Raw genomic sequence first — 22,575 nt, forward strand, 5'->3', positions numbered from 1 at the left:
ATCAGCAGAAAAACTTAATTCTCATATTTGATTAGAAAGTCAAATAAAATTTACTTGCTTAACTTCTTTCTGCATAATGATCTATATCTGACTGAAACAATGATATTTAAACAATGATGGACAAATGATTTTTAAACAATGGTATGAAAGCTCATGATATTTTTGTGCATGGTAAGTCAGAAATGTACCTTTTTTTATAGGCTCTTTACAAGCATTAGATTTCTACTTTGCTACCAAAATTCTTGGCTACATAGTAGATATTGCAGAGATTGTGAATCAAAATCATTCAAAAACAGATTAAGAAAAATTTGATGTAAAGTGCTTGAAAATTGCAATGTTTACGATACGTCTTTTTAAATGTTAGAAAACATTACAGAAAGTAATTATGTGATTATCATTGTTGTTAAAGAATGATTTATTAACTATATAAATAATCAATTTAATAGGTCTCTTCTTTGTGCCTCAAAAGCTTTTGGTTATTCAGAAATTAAGATGTATGGTTCTGAGCATTAATTCAATAGATCATTAGATACATGCTTTAAAACTATTAGGCCAACAGTATGCAAAATAATAAAATACAGTTACACCTTGACTCCTCCTTATTTTTTGGAGGGAAAACAATACAGACTTCAAAAATAGAATTTAAAAAAAAAAAAAAAAATAGACTTCAAAAAATAGTGAAATTCATGAAATAAAAAATACTTTCTAAAACTGAATTTAAATCTGACAGACTTCTTTCAATCACATAGCTAATAAACAATAATTACTTTCAAACTAAAATAGTTCACCTTCCTAATGCAGCAACAGCTTCCGGATACTTGTCAGATTCTTCCATCATTATCCAATAGCCACTTTCAGTCATACAGCTAACTACAACTTCTTCTTTAACACACAAGAGGAAGTTTTTCATAGCATCAATGGCAATTCTATAACAAACTTAAATATGTTAATAAATAAGTAACACTTACCATATTTGACAGCCAGCATATAAGACGCACTTTTTTCCTAAATTTGGTCTCAAAAAAGTTACCTGCGTCTTATACATGAAGGTAATTGCATTCAATAATTGTTTATTTGGCTTTTAAGAAACATGAGAACTAAAAGAAATCATGCTATTGAAACTTTTTTCCTTGTGTGTGGCCGTCTACATAAGGGTGCGTCTTTTTTGCCGTTAAATACGGTATTTATTAACATGCTTACACACATGTGTGCATCTTTTCTGAATTTATTTTAATCCATTTTAAATTTAAAAAAAAATTCTTATGGATTTTTGTTTTTGATTCTGTAAATTAATTATTGATACAAATATTTCACAAAATGTATTTCCATTCTCTTTTACAGAATATTGAACACGAATTACCACTATCATTATTAATTTTACGCTATGAATATAGAGTCAATAGAAGCTTTTATATGCTTAAAAAAGTTGTTATTATCAACAGGACAGAAAACCAAGAACCATGTGAAGATTTATGAGCTTAATTAGCTTATCAACAAAAGTATAAAATTAAGTCCTTATTTTTTTTTTTTTTTTTTTTTTTTAGTTTCACATTTAGGAGCTTTACCCCTATCTAACAGTAGTTTAATGTTAGCTATGTGTTATTTCACTGGAAATGGGGGAAAACATTCTTTCGGTTAATTATTGAGAATTTCTAAAGGATTGCTCAGCACTATATTTCAAATGTGGATGTTGTTGGACTAATATGTAATGAGGAACTCTAGAGAGGCAATATATATCCTACAGGCAGAGGAGGCATTAATAAATAACTGGTCAATAAGGACACACTTTAAAATAATTTCACAGTGCAAAAATATTTTAATAAATAAACACTATCTTGATTACAGAACATTGTATAACTTTACAAAAATCATAAAGAATGTCATCAATAAATTTTTCATATACATTATTGGGAATGTGTACACTCTGGTGTCTCATGGCAGTAATTACAGACAGGCATGTATGATCTCGTGAATTAAGAGCTGACAAAAAACTCATTTGATTCTCCCAACTCAAAAAGGCTATAATGCTAATTTCACAATGCTTGGATTAAAGGGAATATTATCACAGGCAAGTAATATTAGTCAGGTTTGGAGAGTATTAAATACTCAATGACCAAGCATATGTCTTGTTAAACCTTCTCACTTTCTATAACAGAATCTGCAAGGAATGGGTTTTCTTAAATGCACAGAATAAAGTTATTTATTCTGTGCATTTAAGAAATAAAGTTATTTAAATAATAACAGAATAAACATGAATTATGTGCACAGAATTCTTTTTCTGTCTGACCAGCAAGAAAAGAATTCTGTGCACAGAAAGAAGTTATTTATTTTGTTAATAAAAGTTATTTATTCTGTGCATCTGCGTTTGAATAAAGTTATTTATTCTGTGCATCTGTGTTTGAAGGTAATAAAGATGATTTAAATAAAGTTCTTTCAACAATGAATTTTATTGATCCTGCTATTCAGTTCACTTTTGAACTTGAGACTTGCAATTCTCTTCCGTTTCTCGACATTCTGGTCACACGTAACACATCCAACTTCAGTACTACGGTTTAACGTAAACTTTCATCAGTTTGCCTTCCACCACACTTTAAATCATGTCATCCGAGTAAACAAAAGTTAGCTTCATTCTATTCCTATGTTTTCCGTGCTCTTCAAGTTTGCTCCTCCAAACTATCCCTTGATAAAAAACTAAATTATTTAAAAGCAATAGCTGTTGACAGGGGCTTTTCACCAACATTATTAATCAAGCAGTTAAAAAAATCTCATCTCAACACACTAAAAGGCACACTCTTGTTTTAGGAGATTATAAAAATTCTGTTGTCATTCCCTTCTTTCCATCAGTTAGCTATAAAGTTGCATATATTTTGTAGAAATTTAACTTTCGGGTCGTTTATTCTCCCATCAATAAAATTCCGAGTTCCATACTCAAGGACCCCATTCTGGATATGAATTCCTGGGGTATTTATAGGATTCCTTGCCAGTGTGGTTTAGTTTACATTGGACAAACTAAGAGAGCCTTAAAATTTCTGTCAAGGAACATAAGGCATATGTTAGAAAAAAGTAAAAACAGAAGTCTTCTGTTGCCCAACATTGTTGGTCCGAAAATCACACTTTCAATTTTTCTGCTGCCAAAATTATTCAAAAGACATCTTCCATTGGAGAACTCGATTTTCTAGAGGCATTTCACATTCAAAAAAATCTTTCTGTTCTAGTTAACGATCCTAATTCCAATCCATCTTTGCCTTCAGCCTTTAAAGAAATTATGTTTTAGTTCTGGTTTCATCAACAGATGGCACCACTAGCTTATTTTCTGTCCAGGCTTTCTTATCTTATCTGATCATTATATCATATCTCGTTCATTTGCGCTTTTGCAGCTGACAATGGTGGTTCAGTAAAACCATCGAAACTAGTCCTGTGAAAATTTGAAAATATAAAGCTGATTTTTGTTGTTTGACTTCTGAATTATTTATATCCCTTTATTAAAGGAGATTAAGCAAAGAATCATGCTAAATATATCACAAATAAAGTGCACTCGTAAATTGCTTTTGCAAAACTATGGGGAGAAAAAAGGTTACTATCCATTTTGCCTATAACAAAAGCATAATAGTCTCCTTTCTTTATAATAAATGTTTCTGAAAAGGTTGATAACTTCTGACAATTTTTTAAACTGAAATAGCTATTAGAATTGGTGTTAAAAATCACTCAGTTTCCATCTATATTTTGATATGAAGATATACAACAAGACACTGATCGTATAAAATACTTTACCACTTATATTACTATGACAGGAGCATTAACCTATCAGTTTTCATAAGAATATTTTGAAAGCCGGGGCATTTCATGTAATGACAGGTTCTCTGCTGTTTAAGGATTTCATTCAAAATACATACTGATAATATATGCATATATATACAGGGTGTCTTAGTACCATGTTTTAGAACTTCTAGCAAGGGTAGTGTGCGCTTGGTGATTCAGAATCATAGCAATGCAGTCTTTCCCGATGTGCTAGTGCACACAAAATCATCAGAAATTAAAAGATAAGCTAGCTAAGTTAATGTTTGTTTTAATAATAAATTTACAGGAACAAAAAGTAGCATGAGTCAAAGATAGTGTTCAAAGTTTTCTCCACTGATGCCTCCTATCTATGGCGCATGGAATTCTGAATATTCTACATATCTCGAATTTCCCCAGCAGCTACTGCGATTTACGCAATCAGCTTCTAGCCGATGTCAACAGGGGCATCATAAATCAGTTCATATGCTCCCTTAAAAAAGAAATCAAGACATGATAGTTCCGGTGGTCGAGCAGGCCAATGCAACGGAATACAGCATCCGATTCACTGTTGGCCAAATCTAACATCTAGGTGGGTGCGAACTTTATAGCTGAAATGGGAAGGGGCCCCATCATGTTGGAACCACACTGTCTGTTACAACCGGTTAGACCAAAATGCAAGTAAGATCCAATGAGGTGATCCTCCATAATGCTGTCTCAAACTTTAACTGAAAACCGACTCTGCACTGCACAGTATCGTGTTGCATGAGGGTTCTCTACCACCTAAAAATGGATGCTATATGTGTTCAATATTCCTTCCCTTGTGAAAAATGCCTCTTGGTGAATAGCACATTAGCATGGAAATGGCGACCCGTAGAACACTTTCAAAGACAGCATTGTGCGAAAGCATCATGAGGAGCATAATCGCCTGACTGTTATGCTGGACATGATATGAATGCATTTCGTTTTCTCCGAGAATACTTCAGATGCTGGAATGGGAAACATCGACTGTGTGCACTACACTTCACATACTCAAACTTGGAGTCAACTGTACTGATTCAGCACATTCTCTTCAATTTCCGAATTCCATGCTGAACATGCCCAATTCATGGCAGCTTTTTAAAAGGAGCCTGTTTCAGCTAACCTTCAGTGCAGCCTTGCAAAGATATTATGGTTGGGTGTACACCTCATAGGACTCGTTTTGCGTACAAGTGCTACATGTCTGGCCTACTACAATCTGCAGCCTCATTATGCCAAATGCATATCAGCTAACTCCAAGTTTGTATAATTATAATTCCTACTACCGTAATTTCCAGAAGAACACCACAGCGTTGCTACCCATGCGGCGTTTAGGTACACTAAAAATAAAATATTTCCTATGATGGTCATTATACATAGTTTGGATGGCCTTGTCATTGTGCATAGGCTGGTGCTGTTCCCACACAAAAGACCACTCAGTTGCTTTTTGCAAAGGTTATTTTGTTTACATTCTTTCCCTTGAATGGACCTACATGTCTTATTTAGCCTAAACGGGATTTCAAAACAATAACATTCTTCCCCCTTTCAAATCAACATTGTCATCAGTGTGAATAGTCTCTCTTCTCTGCCATTTGATGAATCTTCCAGGACCAATCCTCTCACCACCCTTGCCTTTTTCTGCAATTTTTTTTAAAGGCGGACACGACTCCACCTGACTCGCAATAACGAACTCTGACGCATTTCCTCTTCAGCAAGAATTGATTTTTCTTGCCATTCTGCCAGAGACAGATACCATCAGTTTGGGTACAAGTACTTGTTCCATAGTTTTTAAGTAAGAAAGGAGCGGAAATTTTTTGAAAATGGCACCTACATGGCACAGAAACTATACTGCTGGTTTTAAGCTTAATGTAATTTCACGAGCTGAACTAATTGGAAATAGAGCAGCAGCTCGAGAGTTTGAAGTGGACGAGAGATGTATTCAACGTTAGAGAACTGAAAAAGAAGAACTTAAAAATATGCCACAACAGAAACAAGCCAAAAGACGTGGTACTGTAAGGTGGCCGAATCTAGAGGACGACCTTGCAAACTGGATAACGGAGCAATGAGGAAAGGGAATGGGAATTTCGACTGTAAAAATTCGCTTAGAAGCAAAATTTATAGCAAAACAAATGAACATAAATGATTTCAAAGGAGGGCCTTGGTAGTGTAGCAGATTTATGAAAAGAAAAAATATTTCTGTGCATACTAGAACAACAGTTGGGCAACAATTACCAATGGACTGGCAGAATAAAAAGGCATCTTTTCTAAAATATGTGACAGATATTATTGACAAAAAAAAAAAAAAAAAAAAAAAAAAAAAAAAAAAAAAAAAAATTCTTCGGTCACAGATAATAAATATGGATGAAACACCATTAGCTTTCGAATCTCCTGCAAACAGAACTCTGGATGAAACTGGTGCAAAAACTGTATCTGTGCTTATGATGGGGAATGAAAGAGCGTCATTTACATGTGTGTTAGCTTGTGCCACAATCAGTGACAAGCTAAAGCCGATGATCATTTTAAACGAAAGATTATTCCCAAGGGAGATTTTCCTAATGACATAATTATTTGTGCAAACCAGAATGGCTGGATGTGTGAAACAATCATGCACGAGTGGCTACAAAAAGTGTGGCAGTGTCGTAAGGGATCCTTTTTCCAAACAAAAGGGTTATTAATAATGGATTCCATGCATGCTCATTTACTTGAGTCAGTGAAAACCAGATGTCAAAAATTGTCTACGACCGTAGCAATAATTCCTGGTAGTTTGACAAAAATCTTACAACCATTAGATTTGTTAGGTAATAAATCCTTCAAGCTGAAGTCTGAAAGCGGTGGGAGTGTTGGATGAGTGAAGGATTGCCTACGTATACCAAAAGCGGTAAAATGCGTAGAGCATATTATGAAGAAGTTGCAAAGTGGGTAGGAAGTGTATGGAAATCGGTAAAAACATCGTCAATAATAGCAGGTTTCAAAGAAGCTGAAATTATATCCTTAGATAAAGAGACTGTAAATCAAGAGGATGAATGTGACGATCTGGAAGATTTGGACGTAGATCAGGATTTACTAAATCTTTTTAATTCAGATAGTGAAGAATCAGATTTTGATGGCTTCATATGATGTTTAGTTTGCTGTAATTCCTTTTGTAAGGAAAATTTAAAATTTCTTTTGTCATCCAAATTTAATATTTCGTTGTTGCAACATTTTTTATAATATAGTCTGAGTATTACAAATATGGACTTTAGTGGGTAAATATAAGTATATACATAAACGTAAATATATTTTCGACATTTCTTTAATTTATTTTTGAGTTATGGTTTTATTTCATGCATTTTTCTTAACTGATATGTCATATATCAGGACCTAGGTTGAGATTTTGCATCTATACGGCCCACGACGATGTCACACACAATTTAATCTATTGCAATTATGCTGATGCGGCCTTCCGGAAATTACAGTAACTCTGCGTCCTTCTGCAAAATGCCCATTCCCTGCAAGAACTCTCTCAGAACTTTTGCACAATGCCGTCTACAGCATCAGAAAAGCATTTCAAATCCTGCATTGCCATATGATTCTGAGTCATTGGGATGCACCTGCCCCTCCTAGAAGTTTTAAAATGTGGAACTAAGACCACTTGTACAATGAATATTATATATGTATATATATATATATATATATATATATATATATACATATATTTAAATTTCTATCATAGTTAAAATTGCAATTCCTCCAATATTTATTATTTGGCAGCTTGCAAAGTTTTTGAAACAAAATTGCAGCATTTTTACGAATGTCATACATGACAGGAGAAATATTGGTTAACGCTTACATAGCCACTATGTGGATGGATTTAACTGCAACTTTATTAGGGAAAGAGATTGGTTTTATAATCTTTCCAAAATGTTGACTGTACTAATGGAAGCAGTGACCAAAACTTCATTACAATAACAAAATAATGGTTGAATGTACATTTTATATGTATTCATTAAAGTTTCTCTGTTACATCCCCATCGCCAGCCCACCACCAGCAGTCTCAAATTGAAAGTCTCCCTTCAGTTTCTTCCTTTATACAAGAAATACGTTCATTCCAATTCAGACGTGAATCAAGTCTGCATCCCAAATAGGTAACATTATTATTAACAGAGATTACTTCACCACGATAAAAAAGGTGGAGTAAAATGTGCTGTCTATTCAAGGTAAAAAACTGGCAATTAGTTTTATCTAGGTTTTAAAACATGTTATTATTCCTGCACCAAAGATCCAATTTCCCCAAGGCATCATTGAAATTAACATTCAGGCTTTGCTATAAATTCTTTGGAGCACAGCTCCAGAAAACTAGTTCATCAGCGAAGATTGTAGTCTCAAGTGCAGGATCAGACATCAGAATATCAGGCAAATTATTTATATAAACATTAAATAATCAGGGGCTCATTACAGCACCCTGAGGCAGACCAGTTTTTGTCTGTCTAAAAGGGATATGCTCTGGCCATAGCGAATCCTAATAAAACTTTGGTTGATAAATGTTTTTATCTAGGCTGTCATTTTGCCCTCTACATCAAGAGAGTGGAGTTTTAAGCGACTGACTCTCTCATAGGTGGATTTAAAGTCCACAAAAACTCCCAGGATGGACTTATGTTTATCTAAGGAGTCCTTTATATCTTATCTAAAGTACATAACTTGCTGAACTGTACAGTTATAAGTTCTAAAACCAAACTCCATAGGAGGTAATAAATTATTATACTCCAAAAACCAACTCAATCTTAATGTAATCCTGCACTCCATGACCTTAGCCAAGATACAGATCATGAAAATAGCTGTATAACTGTAAATCTGATCGCCAGGTTTATGCTTCTGTAATATACGAATAACAGTAGCTTTGAGCCAAGTAGATGGAACACGACTGTGTCAGCTCCTGTTCAGAAGTGCAAGAAAAGCCAATCAAGAAATAGGTCTAATATTCTTCAAAAAAGTCAGCTTGGATGTCATCCGGTCCTGCAAGAACCGGGCTGGACCTAATCTGATTGTGCACTGATGCTGCAACAAGTGATGATAATACTAATGCAAAATATATATTTATGTATATACATAATATGATAGGCAAACACAATTAAGCATTATAAAACACACAATAAATTGGGTGACCAGATAAAAGCCCACTGGACGAAAGCGCACAAAAAAGACCCCACTGAAATAATTGCCCACATGACTAATACCTACACCGATGAAAGCGCACATTGATAAAAGCCCACATAGATATAAGCGCACGCTGATGAAATCCCATATTGACAAAAACCCACACCGATATATATGCTACGTTAAAATTAATATTTCCCCCTTTTTTCTTCAGCTTCGCAAAGCAGATTCATGAAAAAAGATAAAATAAAAAATAAATTATATTAAAAACAAATAATTGAACAAAAATTTAAGTAGCGGAACACATTTAATTTTGGGCTCCAACTGAATTAAAATCCTGTATGTATATAGAACAGAGAGTCAATCAAAATAATATAATTAAAAACCTATACATGTTGTTTTTATATTTACGCGACAAATGGAAGTGACCTCGTATAAGTCCGACAAAGGGAGGTGAAAGGGAATACTGGCCACACTTGCTTCTTTTAATTCTACAAAATTATAAGCAGTGTAAAATGTATGCAAATTTTCATCATATACAGAGAATAATTTATGAATAATTTAACAATTCAGAAAATTTTGCATATAATGAATTTAATATGGAGAATTAAAGCCGAACTTTAATTTCAACGAAAAAGATAAAAGTACCGTATTCTATTAATGATTAAGAAAACATTTGCGTGCGCTATCATAAATAGTTTTAATAGTAAATTAAAAGCACAGCTTTAAATAGTTTAGTTAAATTTTGAAACTTCGCTTTTACATAAATCAATTTCATTCCCACTTGAAATTTCATTTTTAATCATAATAATTATTATTCATAACATTTTTCAGAATGTCATAGCTATTCTGGACTTCCTGAAAATGTGGGCAGTTTTTAAGTGGGCATTTGTCTTATGGGCTTTTGTCATGCAGTTTTCTAACTGTCCACTGGCTATTCAGGTGGGAAACCATTGCTTTCCTTTTCTTTTGTCCCCAATCCAATCCAGTCCAAGCATATATTGCCAGTGCGTCGCGAGTAAATGCAACTTTACCGGCTCCCGATGGTTTGCCATGATGGCACCTGGCAGTTGGAGGTAGCAAATTGGTGGTAAAGGAGGAACTGAAGTCTAGGGGGAAGATGAGGTGACCATGCGTCACAAGGGTGGGAAACCAGACAATAAGACCATGGGAGACAAGACTGAGTGCGGGGAAATGATAAATTCATGAAGAATAAGTCCTGATAAGTAAGGTAGTAGAGCATACATATGCATGATACAGAAATAAATTAAAGTGCAGTAATAATACAAAAAAAAAAAAATAAAAATACATTCATAATCAATATAATAAATAACTGAAATAAAATTCTGGATTAAAAAATGAGAGAAAAGTTTCTAGATTAATAAAACATAATATAGAACAATAACTATGATACAATATATACACAAAAGACAGGTGTCAGCTCACAGTTTTAATTTATTATTATTATAATTTTAATTTATTATTATTAAAATATCTCTAGAAAATCTCCAAATTATAATTGTTACATTCAAGAAAGCTTTCAATAAGAAATATGTTTAAAATTTGATAAGCTCAGTCTAAAGTAAAGAATAAAATATCTCTTAGCCAAGTTTTCATCGTGCTTAATTACATAAAACTGTTTTAATATTACTAAATTAAAAAGGAACTAAAAGAAATTAGAGGAACTAAAGGAAAAACTAAAAAGGAAGAAAATAAAATTCAAGTGTTTTTGCATTAAAAAGTTAATAGTTTTAATAATGAAGCATAATTATATTTAATCTCAGCCATATTACCTTAAAAATAGCATGTGAGGAGCTTTATAATGATATTTTTCTTTTTCACATACACGTACCAAAGTTAAGCAAGTAAATAAATCATAAAATGCATTTTCAGGTTTCTCGTCGAAATGTTATAGCTAATCACTTAAAAGCAGAAAGTTTGCTTTCAACCTAATAAAATAAACAGATAAAGTAGTGATAAAATATACAAACAGACGTATTTTTGAGATAATTAAAATTCAGAATACTCCATTTACTATAATTAAAATTACAAATACATTTTATAGTAATAAAAAAGTCCCTTTTCATTATGTGGGTTTTTATCAATGTGCGCTTTTATCAGAGTGGGCTTTTATCAATGTGGGATTTTATCAGTGTGGGCTTTCATCAATGTGCACTTTCATCGCTGTGGGTATTTGTCGCATGGGCAATTATCACAGTGGGCTTTTGTTGCATGCGCTTTCGTTCAGTGGGCTTTTGTCTGGGAACCAATAAATTGACATGAATATGTAACTTACACAGTATTTATTCCAATTTCTTTCAATAAACATATGTGACAGAATCCTATGAAAATAACATACCTCACTGGAGAAGAACAGGAAGACTGCGAATCATTTTTTTTAGATAATGTGGATACAGAGCTTTTTGCACTTTCAGAGGAATATACAGGAAAAACAGCTCCTACATAAGCTCCAATAACAAGTAATAAAGATGAAAATATTCTATCAAAATGTTCTTTGCCACAACTTTCCATCTCAGGTACTTTGAACATTTCACGTAAGGCACAAACAGCCTATAAAAGACAAAAGCGAAACATGAGTCATACCATTACTTGATTACAAAAACTTTGAACCTGAAATTTGTCCCTATATGCGAAACCTGTCAAGTTTGTATCCACCAAACTACTTAAATTCAAAACAAGATTTTTTTTCATTGAATTTTTTCAATAATATTTTTAGACAGCAAAATATATTACAAACAAAAATAAGTGGTAATAAAAATCTTATGCATGAAGCTTTCTCTATCAAAAATTCTATTAAAACTGTTGAACATACTCATTGCAAGTTTCATTACACACTGTGTTGATCATATCATGCTTTACTGGAATTACACTCTTATACTTTTTTTTGAATTATTTTATTTAAAAATAACTTTTCAATATCAGCCATTTTGGTAGCTCTTTTTTTTCCTTTGTTTTGACAAGAATTTACACGATATATACTTTTCTCCTTCTAAAAGTTTCTCTACATTAGTTTGTTACTTTCAGAAATTTACCATTTTCATCAGTATATTTATTGAGTTTTCAATTAGTTTGTTTGTTTTCATAGCAATGATTTGAAAATCTGATGAGAGAGATTTTGAGATCTCCTGCCATGATTGGTTTTATATGCATTTGCAACTTGGTATTTGATCTTCATTCATCTTTCAATAAGCAGCATTCTATTGAATATCCCCCCCAAAAAATTAAATACTCATTTTGTAATAGACATTTATTGGATTTACTAAAAAATGTTATTGCAGCAGAAGAGCCCTGTTAAGATGTATTTTTCCTGCAATGTATTTTTTCCTGATTTGGTTTCTCCCTAATTAACACAAACTGCAGAGAGGTACAAAATTTAGATGGAATATTATAAGCATTAAATGAAAATGAACTTCACATAGGCTTCATATAAACTAAAATTTATCTTGAAGATTTAAAGTCTTTAAATGTCCTCTACAGACATAAATAGTCATTGAGTAAATTTTAAATTAGAGTAAATTAGTAAGGTAATAGGATGAAGTTAGGAATTATATATAATAATCTTATTTATTGTTTCTGAAAGCAAAAAAAATGCTGAATTTTTGAAAAATCTTTTTTTTTTTTTTTTAACAAACTATTTCTGCAACTTATTTATTTGTCAAAATTAAAAAAATACCAGACACATACACTTGAAAAAGGGATAGATATACAAAAAAATAACAATTATTGCCAATTTAAAAATATAATCAAATGTTTCACAGCTCAGCCACCCCCCAATTTTTTAAACAAGGATTATGGCAGTTTGAGAAGCTGACATGTAAATCTTTAGGTTAGACATATTACAACTATTATTACAATATTTTGAAAAATAAAAAAATAAAGGTTGATCTGAATTTTACAAGACTAACGTACCATTTTCTAGAACTGAGGATATAAAATATTTCATATAATAAATCATAAGAAATTTTTGAAGAACATCAACAACTGATTGTTATTAAAGTACTTATTTAATTAAAATACTACATAAAAAATTCTAATCAACTGAATTTTTACTTTTAAGTAGGATTTTAAGAAGATTTCTCAGATCACACACCCTTTTTTTCCCTTACACTGATACACATTTGACTGTAATATAACTGTAAAGAAAGATAGCTACATAACTCATTTAATTTTTCACTTAACGTTAAAAATAATATTGTCTGTCAATAATTTTATATGAATTGCTATGAGAAAACAAGAAAAGATGTCGCCACATATGATGGGTAAGAAATCAAACAAATTAAAGATGTAGTCAGGCTAGTAATAACTAATTATATCATTTTCACACACAATCATCAGTGATGATCATCAGTGATTTTGGTCACTGATGATCACCCTAGAATTCCTCACAATTACTTTTCTTTTTATTCAGTAACAAATTAAAAATTTTCCGTTTTTTTAAATCAGTATTCATTACAATAATTTGTTGTTTTCTGCCACTATTGTTAACATTTTTGTTTATCCTTGACTAAGGTACACATACAACAAATACTAATCTAAAGTATACGCATACTAATGTAAAGTTTTAGATACAAAAGACAAAAAAGCTCTCACAGAAGATTTATTTCCAAGAATTCTAAGAAAATATTATTTTATATATGATTACATATAATGCATATTAGTTAATTCTTTTAATAATAATTGCTTACAGATTCTACCTGTCATCCAGAATAATGCTGAAATTTTTTTATGAATATTTAAAAAAGCTGATGTGTACAAGCTTGTATGGAATATTAAATTATATGAATTTTTTCCTACATTTCATTTAAATTTATTGAATTTAATTAAACCTACTTCGTCAATAGCACATAAACCACAATAGTGTAAATGCACTCTTTAAAATTTACTATATTTATTTATCATAGCGACATTCTGGTGTGAGGTTCACTTAACAGCATTACATCACATTCATTTTATAATTCAGAAGGTACAAAAGTTATATCATATAAAGAATTATCTAATCATTGCTACATGTTCTATTCAAATGCTATAATACATCTAAAACGATGTATCAGAGAAATTAAACAAATAAAAAAGAAAACGTTTTTCATAAATGATTTAGCCTCACTTACTAATGCGCATGCACTATGTGTAAACATTCTCCTCTGTCAAAGACAGACTGGCAACAATATTTTCTGCTAAAATGAAACACTTATTTCCTCGAATTTCATTAGACATATATTTCTCATTCAATTAATTCAGTTCTCACTTTGCAGCAAGGTAAAAATAAAGATAAACTCAAAATATTTTCATTAAAAATAAAATGATATAGAAAACATAAAACACCAAATACAGTTAAAACAATTTACAGTTTCTGCACAAAAACAAGCAGTTTGGCCAGCAGGCAAGAAGGCAGATTTTTCAGTGCACAAAGCTAAAAGTTTTCTTTTAGTCCCATTTGGCAAAAAGACAGTGAAAGTGCAGAAAGAACTAATTCACTATTCTGCTAAGTTTCAAATGTAAACAAATATGGCTGTTATGGTTACAAAAAAGGCTTAGCCGCACTTAACAACTTTTAAATTGTTGATAATTCTGCAAGTATTGCATGCAGATTAACTAAAGGCATAAAAAACTTAACCGGAAGATAAGAACAACATATTTCAATCATTTTTAAAGCAAAAAATGCACAATTCTTCAATATATAAGAATTAAAATAAACTGAGCTCATTGAGACGAGTAACAGTGTGTGTGTGTGTAACAATAACAGTAATATGTGAGTGTGTGTAACAGTAACAGTAATATGTGTGTGTGTGTAACAGTAACAGTAATATATATGTGTGTGTAACAGTAACAGTAATATGTGTGTGTGTGTATTTATATACTTTTGGTGCGGGCGGGTGGAACCACAAAAGGAGGTGCACAACTACATGTTATAGAAGTCCTATATAGAAAATTTGAATGTTCTGAGACTACTCATTTTTGAGTTATGTGAGATACATATGTACATACAGAAGCCATGTAAAAATCTCTTCTGAATCCATTTTCAATCAGTTTTGTAATTCGTTTGGGGGGAAAAAAAAGAGTCCTTTATATTCCATCCTTACAAACAGATGTCAGGCAAAAACATCGTTAAATTGCATTTGATAGCGGTCAAAATGGTTATTTTCATTGAAATATGGTACCTGGAATTTTTCATGATTACAGATCTTTTACTTCATACAAAGAAGTAAAAATGAAATCATATATTATATAAATTTTGTTAACAGAAATGCATTTATAAATATATTAATTAAAAATTATTTTACATAAGATGATTTAGGATTACATTTAATGCAGATTAGTTAATTCTTTTGTCCGATTATCTGAGTAGGAAATGCATTTAAATCTAAATTACGTATAATGCTGTAACATCTTTAATTCTTACATATGATGTGATTTAAAATATCTGGGGAGATTTTTAAGATGCAACATCAGCAGCTGAACAACATAAAGGTACATTTAGTTAAATCAAATTATTTCAAAGCAACTTAGTAACTAAAAACATTAATTTAAGAGACTTAAATTTGATGCTTCTTCAACTTGGACATCTATATTTGCTGTTACTCAGCATCCTTTACTGTGTGATAAGTTACCCCCCCCCCAAAATCGTTAAAGTTTTACAAAATATGAAACCGATAATAAAACAAATTCTAAATTTCAAATTTGGTCTTCCACATGCCCATATTCGTAGGAGGATTACGTCATTTAAAATTCGATGGCTCTATGTACCGTTGCTTTATCACAATGCGAGAAATATACATATATTTATGCAGATTTTTTATTATTTAATTTCTTCAAATATATTGCAGGACTCTAACATTTGGTGGCAACAGTTTGAAAAGTGAAACGGACATTTATAGTGATTCAGTGCAAAATCGCAAAACAAAAACAATAGTCCTTCAGGGACAAAACCTCCTTTGGACTAGAAAAAAAGAAAGAAAGAAATAACTTACAGCTAATGGCTTGTGAGCTGCAATATATGCAATGCTGCGTCCATGAGGATCAGGTGGAGAAGACAGTACATTATCAGAAAATATCTCCAAAAAGTGTTCAATAATATGACTAGCAGTATTTTTATCTAAGCATAAAGTTCTCCAAATATCAATTGTATGCCTGTCAGAAGAAAAAATATTAAAAAAAGAATAAAACCTGAAATATATAAATAATAAAGTAAACAATAATATGACTTTTGGAAAAACTGAAACAGATTTTTAACCCTTACTATGAAAAATATTTAGCATTAAAAACTGGTTTACAACAACATAACATATATTCTTTTACTATAATGATTCACATTATAGGGAAAAAATAATCTATTTCTGATCAGCAGTTTACATTAGCTAGAATTATATGCCATTTATATCATTGGAAAATAATCCTTTAAAAATTTATCAATCAGAAATTTAGTTCATTACATTTTCAATTTAAAACTTATGAATTAATTAAGAGCATAAATTATTTTTAGCAACACTTTCATTCATGATAAATGCTATATCACAGAACATATGTTACCATGCATATTTTATACTTTATTTATACTAATAATATTTAGCTTATTGTATACTTATCATCAGTCTTTATTTACATTAAGTCATTTACATCAGTCTTTATTTACATTACTTTATTTACATTTATTTACATAAGGCTGAGCATATTTTCTCCCTGAATTTTCATAAGAATATCCTACATGTTGATTAAAAATGTTATACAGTTAAATTTGCTTTTGGCACATCTACAGAAAGATATGAAACCATCTTGGGGGAAGGGACACTTTTGTTGATCTTTGAAATATGATAACAGATGTTTGGTGACTTTGTGGTGGATGACTAAAGAAGTTGCCAAATGGGATTTTTTAATGGCAAATGTATCTTCAGCAGTAATTCTCAGTTTGCTGTTGAAGATAATCAGCAGTAAAATTTTGGAGTAACAATTTTATGTTTTTAACAATTTAAAAAAAAAAAAAGGAAGACAGTTCTATATCTCTCATTCTACTGGGCCCACTGATGAAAATCAACTTGTGCCTTTCATATATTAAAAGCATGACTTTGGATATATCTACATATACCATTCTTCTAACATGCGTATTTTGACACAAAATCGGACTTCTTCTGAAATGACATGCCAATGTTTTTCCATATTTGGATTCGAGGACTCAAATTATGCCTAGTAGTATTTGGTGAGAAACTTAAAAAAATATCTTGCCATACTTCTTTCAGTTTGCATCTTGACGAAAATCTTGATTCTTAATTTATGGTAACCTACTTCACTTTCATTGTGTTCACGGAAGGGGGGTACATCATTTATTCTTTCAAATTCTTTATATTTTATTTTTTAAATCATAGTTGTTAGTTTAGATAATTTTTTTTTAATTTTATTTTAAATGTTTGAGTTGCATGGTTGAATTAATTTCTTCAAGTAATTATTGTTCAATTACAAATATCCGCCATTTAGCTTAACAGCTAGTCTTCTCCTGATGCATGAGCAGTTCGCCCATATTGACGTGCACCATGATGATGTGAGCTCCCTTCAGCCATATGTATATGCTATTCTTCGCATTCTGTCAAGTATGTACACTGTTAATATTTATCTATCTATGTAATTAAAATGCTGACTAATGTTATAATCTGTTTAGGCTCATTTTTCCTTCAATTATTTAAAAATTTCCTATTTACTTATTTGAACTGTGTATTTTAAATATATTTATTAATACACATTTTTAAGAATTTGATTTTATTTATTTGAACTGCATTTCTTTTGAAAGAATATTTTATGACCCATACTACAATGCATTTGAAAACTGCACGTATTGGGGGAAAAAAAAGAAAGAAAGAAAGAAAATACACTAAAGCACAGTTAATAAGTCTTTCAGTAGGATGTTCAGAAAAAAGATATAAATGAGAAAGGTGTATGATGACATTTTAATTTAGGATCATTGCATGCATTGCTTTACACAGTTTTATCACTGTGCCATTACTTTACATGATTTTATCAGCCTACTTTTAATTTCTTAAAATATTATTCATATTTCAGTTAAAACTGCTTTTTCTCCTTAATGGCTTGCCCTTTTTTTCAGGCACTATGCAAATATATTCAAAATAGCTTTTTTTTTGCTCTTTATATAACACAAACATTTTCACAACACCTTGATATTTACGACATTCATATATATAAAGGTATCGTCTTTTGTTTCACCAGTATTTGGTCAGAGTAAAATAGGGAAGTGACTTTTACCATGGTATTGAACTTCTTTAGAAAGGTAGGCATTTTGAAGGCAAAAGTGCAAAGAAAAGACTAGTTTCATCAATACGAATGATGTTCTTAAAAGATATTCACATACATCCTTGGATAAATTCTTGAATCTTAAACTAATTCAACTGAGGATTCACCATTTATGATATGATAAAATAAATTTCTATAATGTAATTTAAATTTATACAGTCATTTAGTCAAAAAACAGTAGCCCTTTATTTTCATCTGCAATGATATTTCTTCTGCCTTTTCTGTTAGCACAGACTCATTTGCTGGTATATTTGATGTATTTGAATCACAGTGTACTAAAAATAATAGTTTGTAGAGTTTATGCTGATGCAGGTTCCTGGCTTAAGCAAGACATGAAAGATAATGAAAAAGAAGGTTTGTAGAGGTCTATTTTTGACAAGCATTTATGAGCAGATGTCGTATTTCTTTTGTCTCTTCAATGTCAAAACTTTTCTTTGAAATGTAACTCAGTTTTCAGGAAAGTGAAGCAATCACAAGGAAACAAATCTGGAGAACACACAGGATGATTAAGTACACATGCTTATTTTCAGGACAGAGTGGCTTTGCAAAATGTTTTTTGACCAGTCATAAGATGCATTATCATACAGCAGGACAGCTTCCAACTGAATAACATAAGATTAAAAATCATTTGCTTAATTCTCTGCTATGTAAGTGGCCTACTCAGCTGAACATTTAAACTGCAGCACTGTTTTGACACTTCAGCTTATAAGATGACCTAATGTCACTTAATCTAAAGAAGACCTTTTTGATCTTCCTGGGTGAATAACTTAGGGAGAGAATTGTACTGTCTTTAGTTTAAATCCCAAGAATACCAAGCAAATACAGTAACAGCAAATGTAACTAAATGTTCATTTGCCCAACGGCTTATGTTGTATTAACAACACTGAAACTCTGATCTTTGTGCCCGAGAATATCACAATATTTTAAATATTCAAAAAAGTAAATAATAAATTAGAGACTTCATAACCTGAACATTTCTACCAAGAGCCTAGCATTTAAGATTGTTGAATAGAGGTAATTTGTTCTGGACCAGTATATAAAATGCAGTTTAGTAAAAGAGCAGATGATAAAATTTAAAATTTAATCTTATGAAAGAAGGGGAGGGAACTTCAAAATTTCGATATTTATTCTTTATAAATTAAAAAAAAAGCTTTTCATGCATTATTAAATAAATATTTATTAGGCATTATTAATATGAAAATAAATTCCAGATAAATTATCCTCAGTAAAAGTTTATTTGGAGACTTAATATTCAAAATAATTCTTGCAATTCATTGAAGATTGTAACAAAGTATGCAAACTACATTTGGCTTTATTATCGCTTATAACAAATATGCCAAATTCAAAATTCATCTATATATAAATTCATGTATACCTTCATGTATACCTTGTAATTTTGAATAAAAAAACTCTTATTTGCTGGTATGCCTAGATATATACCTATATATGTAATAGGTTATATTTCAAAATGTTTTTAAAAAAAATTATTAAAATTATTTAAATGCTCAGATTTTCAAAATAAATTAAGAAAAAACAAGAATTTTTGGGGGGATTAAATCTATATTTCAGATTAATACAGAAAAAAAGTTAATAATTTTGAAAGTTGATACTGTTAAATATATGCGAAAGTTAGAGGAGATATTACAGTTAGAGCAGACATTGTAGGGGGATTTTGACTGCTAACTTTTACAGAACTACTGCTGCGATTTTTACGAAACTTGGCATTTTGGTATAATTAGAATTTTAGAATCAAAATATCAGAAAATGCTTGGTTTTGCATCAAAATTTGCAATTTAGAGATGTGAAAACCAGAAGTTGAATTCTGTCCATCAACCAAATTAAATAGGAAATATAGAATTGTCTCGCTGTTTTTTTTTTTTTTTTTTTTTTTTTTTTTTTTTTTTTTTTTGGAGTGAGCATAAAACAACCTATGCCAAATAAGTTTCTTGTTTTAAGTTACTAGGATATATATTTTCAACCCCTTTTTTAATTTAATAAAATTATTTTAATTAGTTTATTTTTTGACCATTTGAATGTTTGCTTTATGAATATGAATTTCACATGTCCCCCCTCCCCAAGATCTCATAGTTGCTATAGAGAACAAAATGGAACATATTTTTTATTCCAATTTATTTAATTATTTTATATGTACACATCATATGACACTGTGAAGGTTTGGTACCAAAACTTAAAAAACAAGGACTATGACATTCAAGAAGCAGAGCGCTCTGGCCGGTCTAATAATATTAATGAGGCCCGTCTGTGAGAACTTGCAAAAGATCAGTATGCAACCACTCAAGAGCTTGCAAAGGAGTTAGTGAGATGTCCATTAGTCATGCTTGGCATCATATAAACTTGACGTACAAGTTCAATCACTGGGTCCTGCATGAACTGACTCAAGTAGATAAAGGGATAAGGACAGACATGTTTGAGACTGCACTAATTTGCTCGAATATCAATGCAAAGACAAAATTCTAGACTGAATCATTATTTGTGCATAAAAGAGGATTTACTTCAATAATATAGGCCGAAAAGGAGGTCGGTTTGCACCCGGAGAGCCTGTTGACAGCAGTACAAAGCAAAATTTGACTGAAAAATCATTTGTATCTGGTGGAATTGCCATGGTATTATCCCCAAAGAGTATCTGGAAAAAGGTAAAAACCTCGACAATAAGGTGCACAGTGAGGTGCTAGTCCGAGTTGATGTTGCTATCAAGAAAAAACATTGAACTGAGTTCCAGTACAAAAAGGTAATGTTCCAACAAGATAATACAAGACCACATGTGTCAGCATTCCCCGGCTGGACTCTGTATGGACTCGAGTGGGATCTTTTCCCACATCCCCCATATAACACCAACATCGCTCCTTCGGATGTGTACCTTTCTTCACACCTGCAGCTACATCTTGTTGGTGCTATCTTCCATTTCACACAGGACATCCGAAATGAGGTTGATCTGCTCTTAGACACAAGGCTACCAAGTTTCTGAGCTGAAGGCTTTAAAAAACTACCAAAGCATTGGTAGAAAATCATAGATTTGGGTGCTGGTTGCTTCCATTTCACACAGGACATCTGAAATGAGGTTGATCTGCTCTTAGACACAAGGCTACCAAGTTTCTGAGCTGAAGGCTTTAAAAAACTACCAAAACATTGGTAGAAAATCATAGATTTGGGTGCTGGTTGCTACCCACACTTAAGATACTGTTTTCATGTTTTTTCTAACTTTATTAAGAACATTTTTATTATTTTATGTGTGCAAAAAAACCCTTTTGTTTGTGCCTGGCAAGCAGTATTTCATGTGTAAAAAAAATTGGCCTTCAATGTTTCTTGGCTTCAGTTCATATGAAACCCGATTTCCTTGCTTTTGAAGCATTTCCAATAATTTTAAATTATCTGAAATTGCTCGAAATCACTCCTAATGTAAGGACAAGTTCTACTCGCTTTGGCACAAATCTTCATCCAATAGTGCTTCCGATTCTGGGTCTTCATACACTTTCAGCCTTCTGCTATATTATTTGTCTTCAATGTCAAATTCACTGCTTTTAAACTTTTAAAGCCACTCACAACAGCTTCTCACTGTACCGTATGCTATTACAAACAATTTGCGCACCTCAGCTGCAGATTTCTCAAAATTACAGAAGTAAATCAAAAGTTCCTGCAAATCACATTCATTCGGCTCAAAACCTTAAATTTTCACACAATATATATAGTATATATGTATATATATATATAATTTATTTCCTAAACAGTATTGATTAATTGATTATATTATCTCCTAAGTTTATATATATATATATATATATGATGCTGATACAAAATCGCTAAAATTTCAAGGTTACGTTTTTAGCAGATGTCCAACTTGACGATATTGTTTTACATCAGACAATTTTAACCATAACTGACTGGTGGCGACATTTTTAGTCAAATGGTGGAGACTTACTTGTATTCCCAATAATATTAGATATACTGAAAAGCTACCATGCTGTTTTGATATGATTATTATCTTATCAAAACTGCATGACAGTTTTCACCACCACTCAAAAGGACACTATCAATACATTTGAGACTACCGGTTCTAAGTTGGATAGTTAGGAATTGAAAAAAGTCATATACATTCCAGTTACATCAACTTCAGAATCATTAGCTTCTTGATAAAGAAAGTGATCTCAATACTAAGGCTGTCATTGTGTTTTAGCGAAAATTACAGCATTAACTAATAGATCCCATATTCCCTTATTCTCTGAAAATTTCAAACAAGATTCAAAATTGCCATTTACTAAATGAATTCCACAATGCTCATACTTTCCAGCATGTAGCATTTTCAACTCAACTCACGTA

General features: G+C 31.5%; 1 protein-coding gene across 1 annotated transcript in view; it reads right to left on the reverse strand.

Annotated features, from left to right (window-relative positions):
* The window catches only part of c11.1 (maestro heat like repeat family protein c11.1), a 183,587-nt gene that overhangs the window by 23,957 nt on the left and 137,055 nt on the right, over positions 1–22,575 (reverse strand). Inside the window, exons 28-30 of the mRNA XM_035361194.2 lie at positions 15,915–16,074; positions 11,285–11,496; positions 789–926 (exon numbers count right to left, since the gene is read on the reverse strand). Coding sequence (XP_035217085.1) covers positions 789–926; positions 11,285–11,496; positions 15,915–16,074 — 510 coding nt within the window. The remainder of the gene's footprint in view (positions 1–788; positions 927–11,284; positions 11,497–15,914; positions 16,075–22,575) is intronic.

The sequence above is a fragment of the Stegodyphus dumicola genome, chromosome 3, assembly GCF_044657685.1.
Source record: "Stegodyphus dumicola isolate Sdum_Otavi_A_Nest chromosome 3, ASM4465768v1".
Classification (NCBI taxonomy): domain Eukaryota; kingdom Metazoa; phylum Arthropoda; class Arachnida; order Araneae; family Eresidae; genus Stegodyphus; species Stegodyphus dumicola.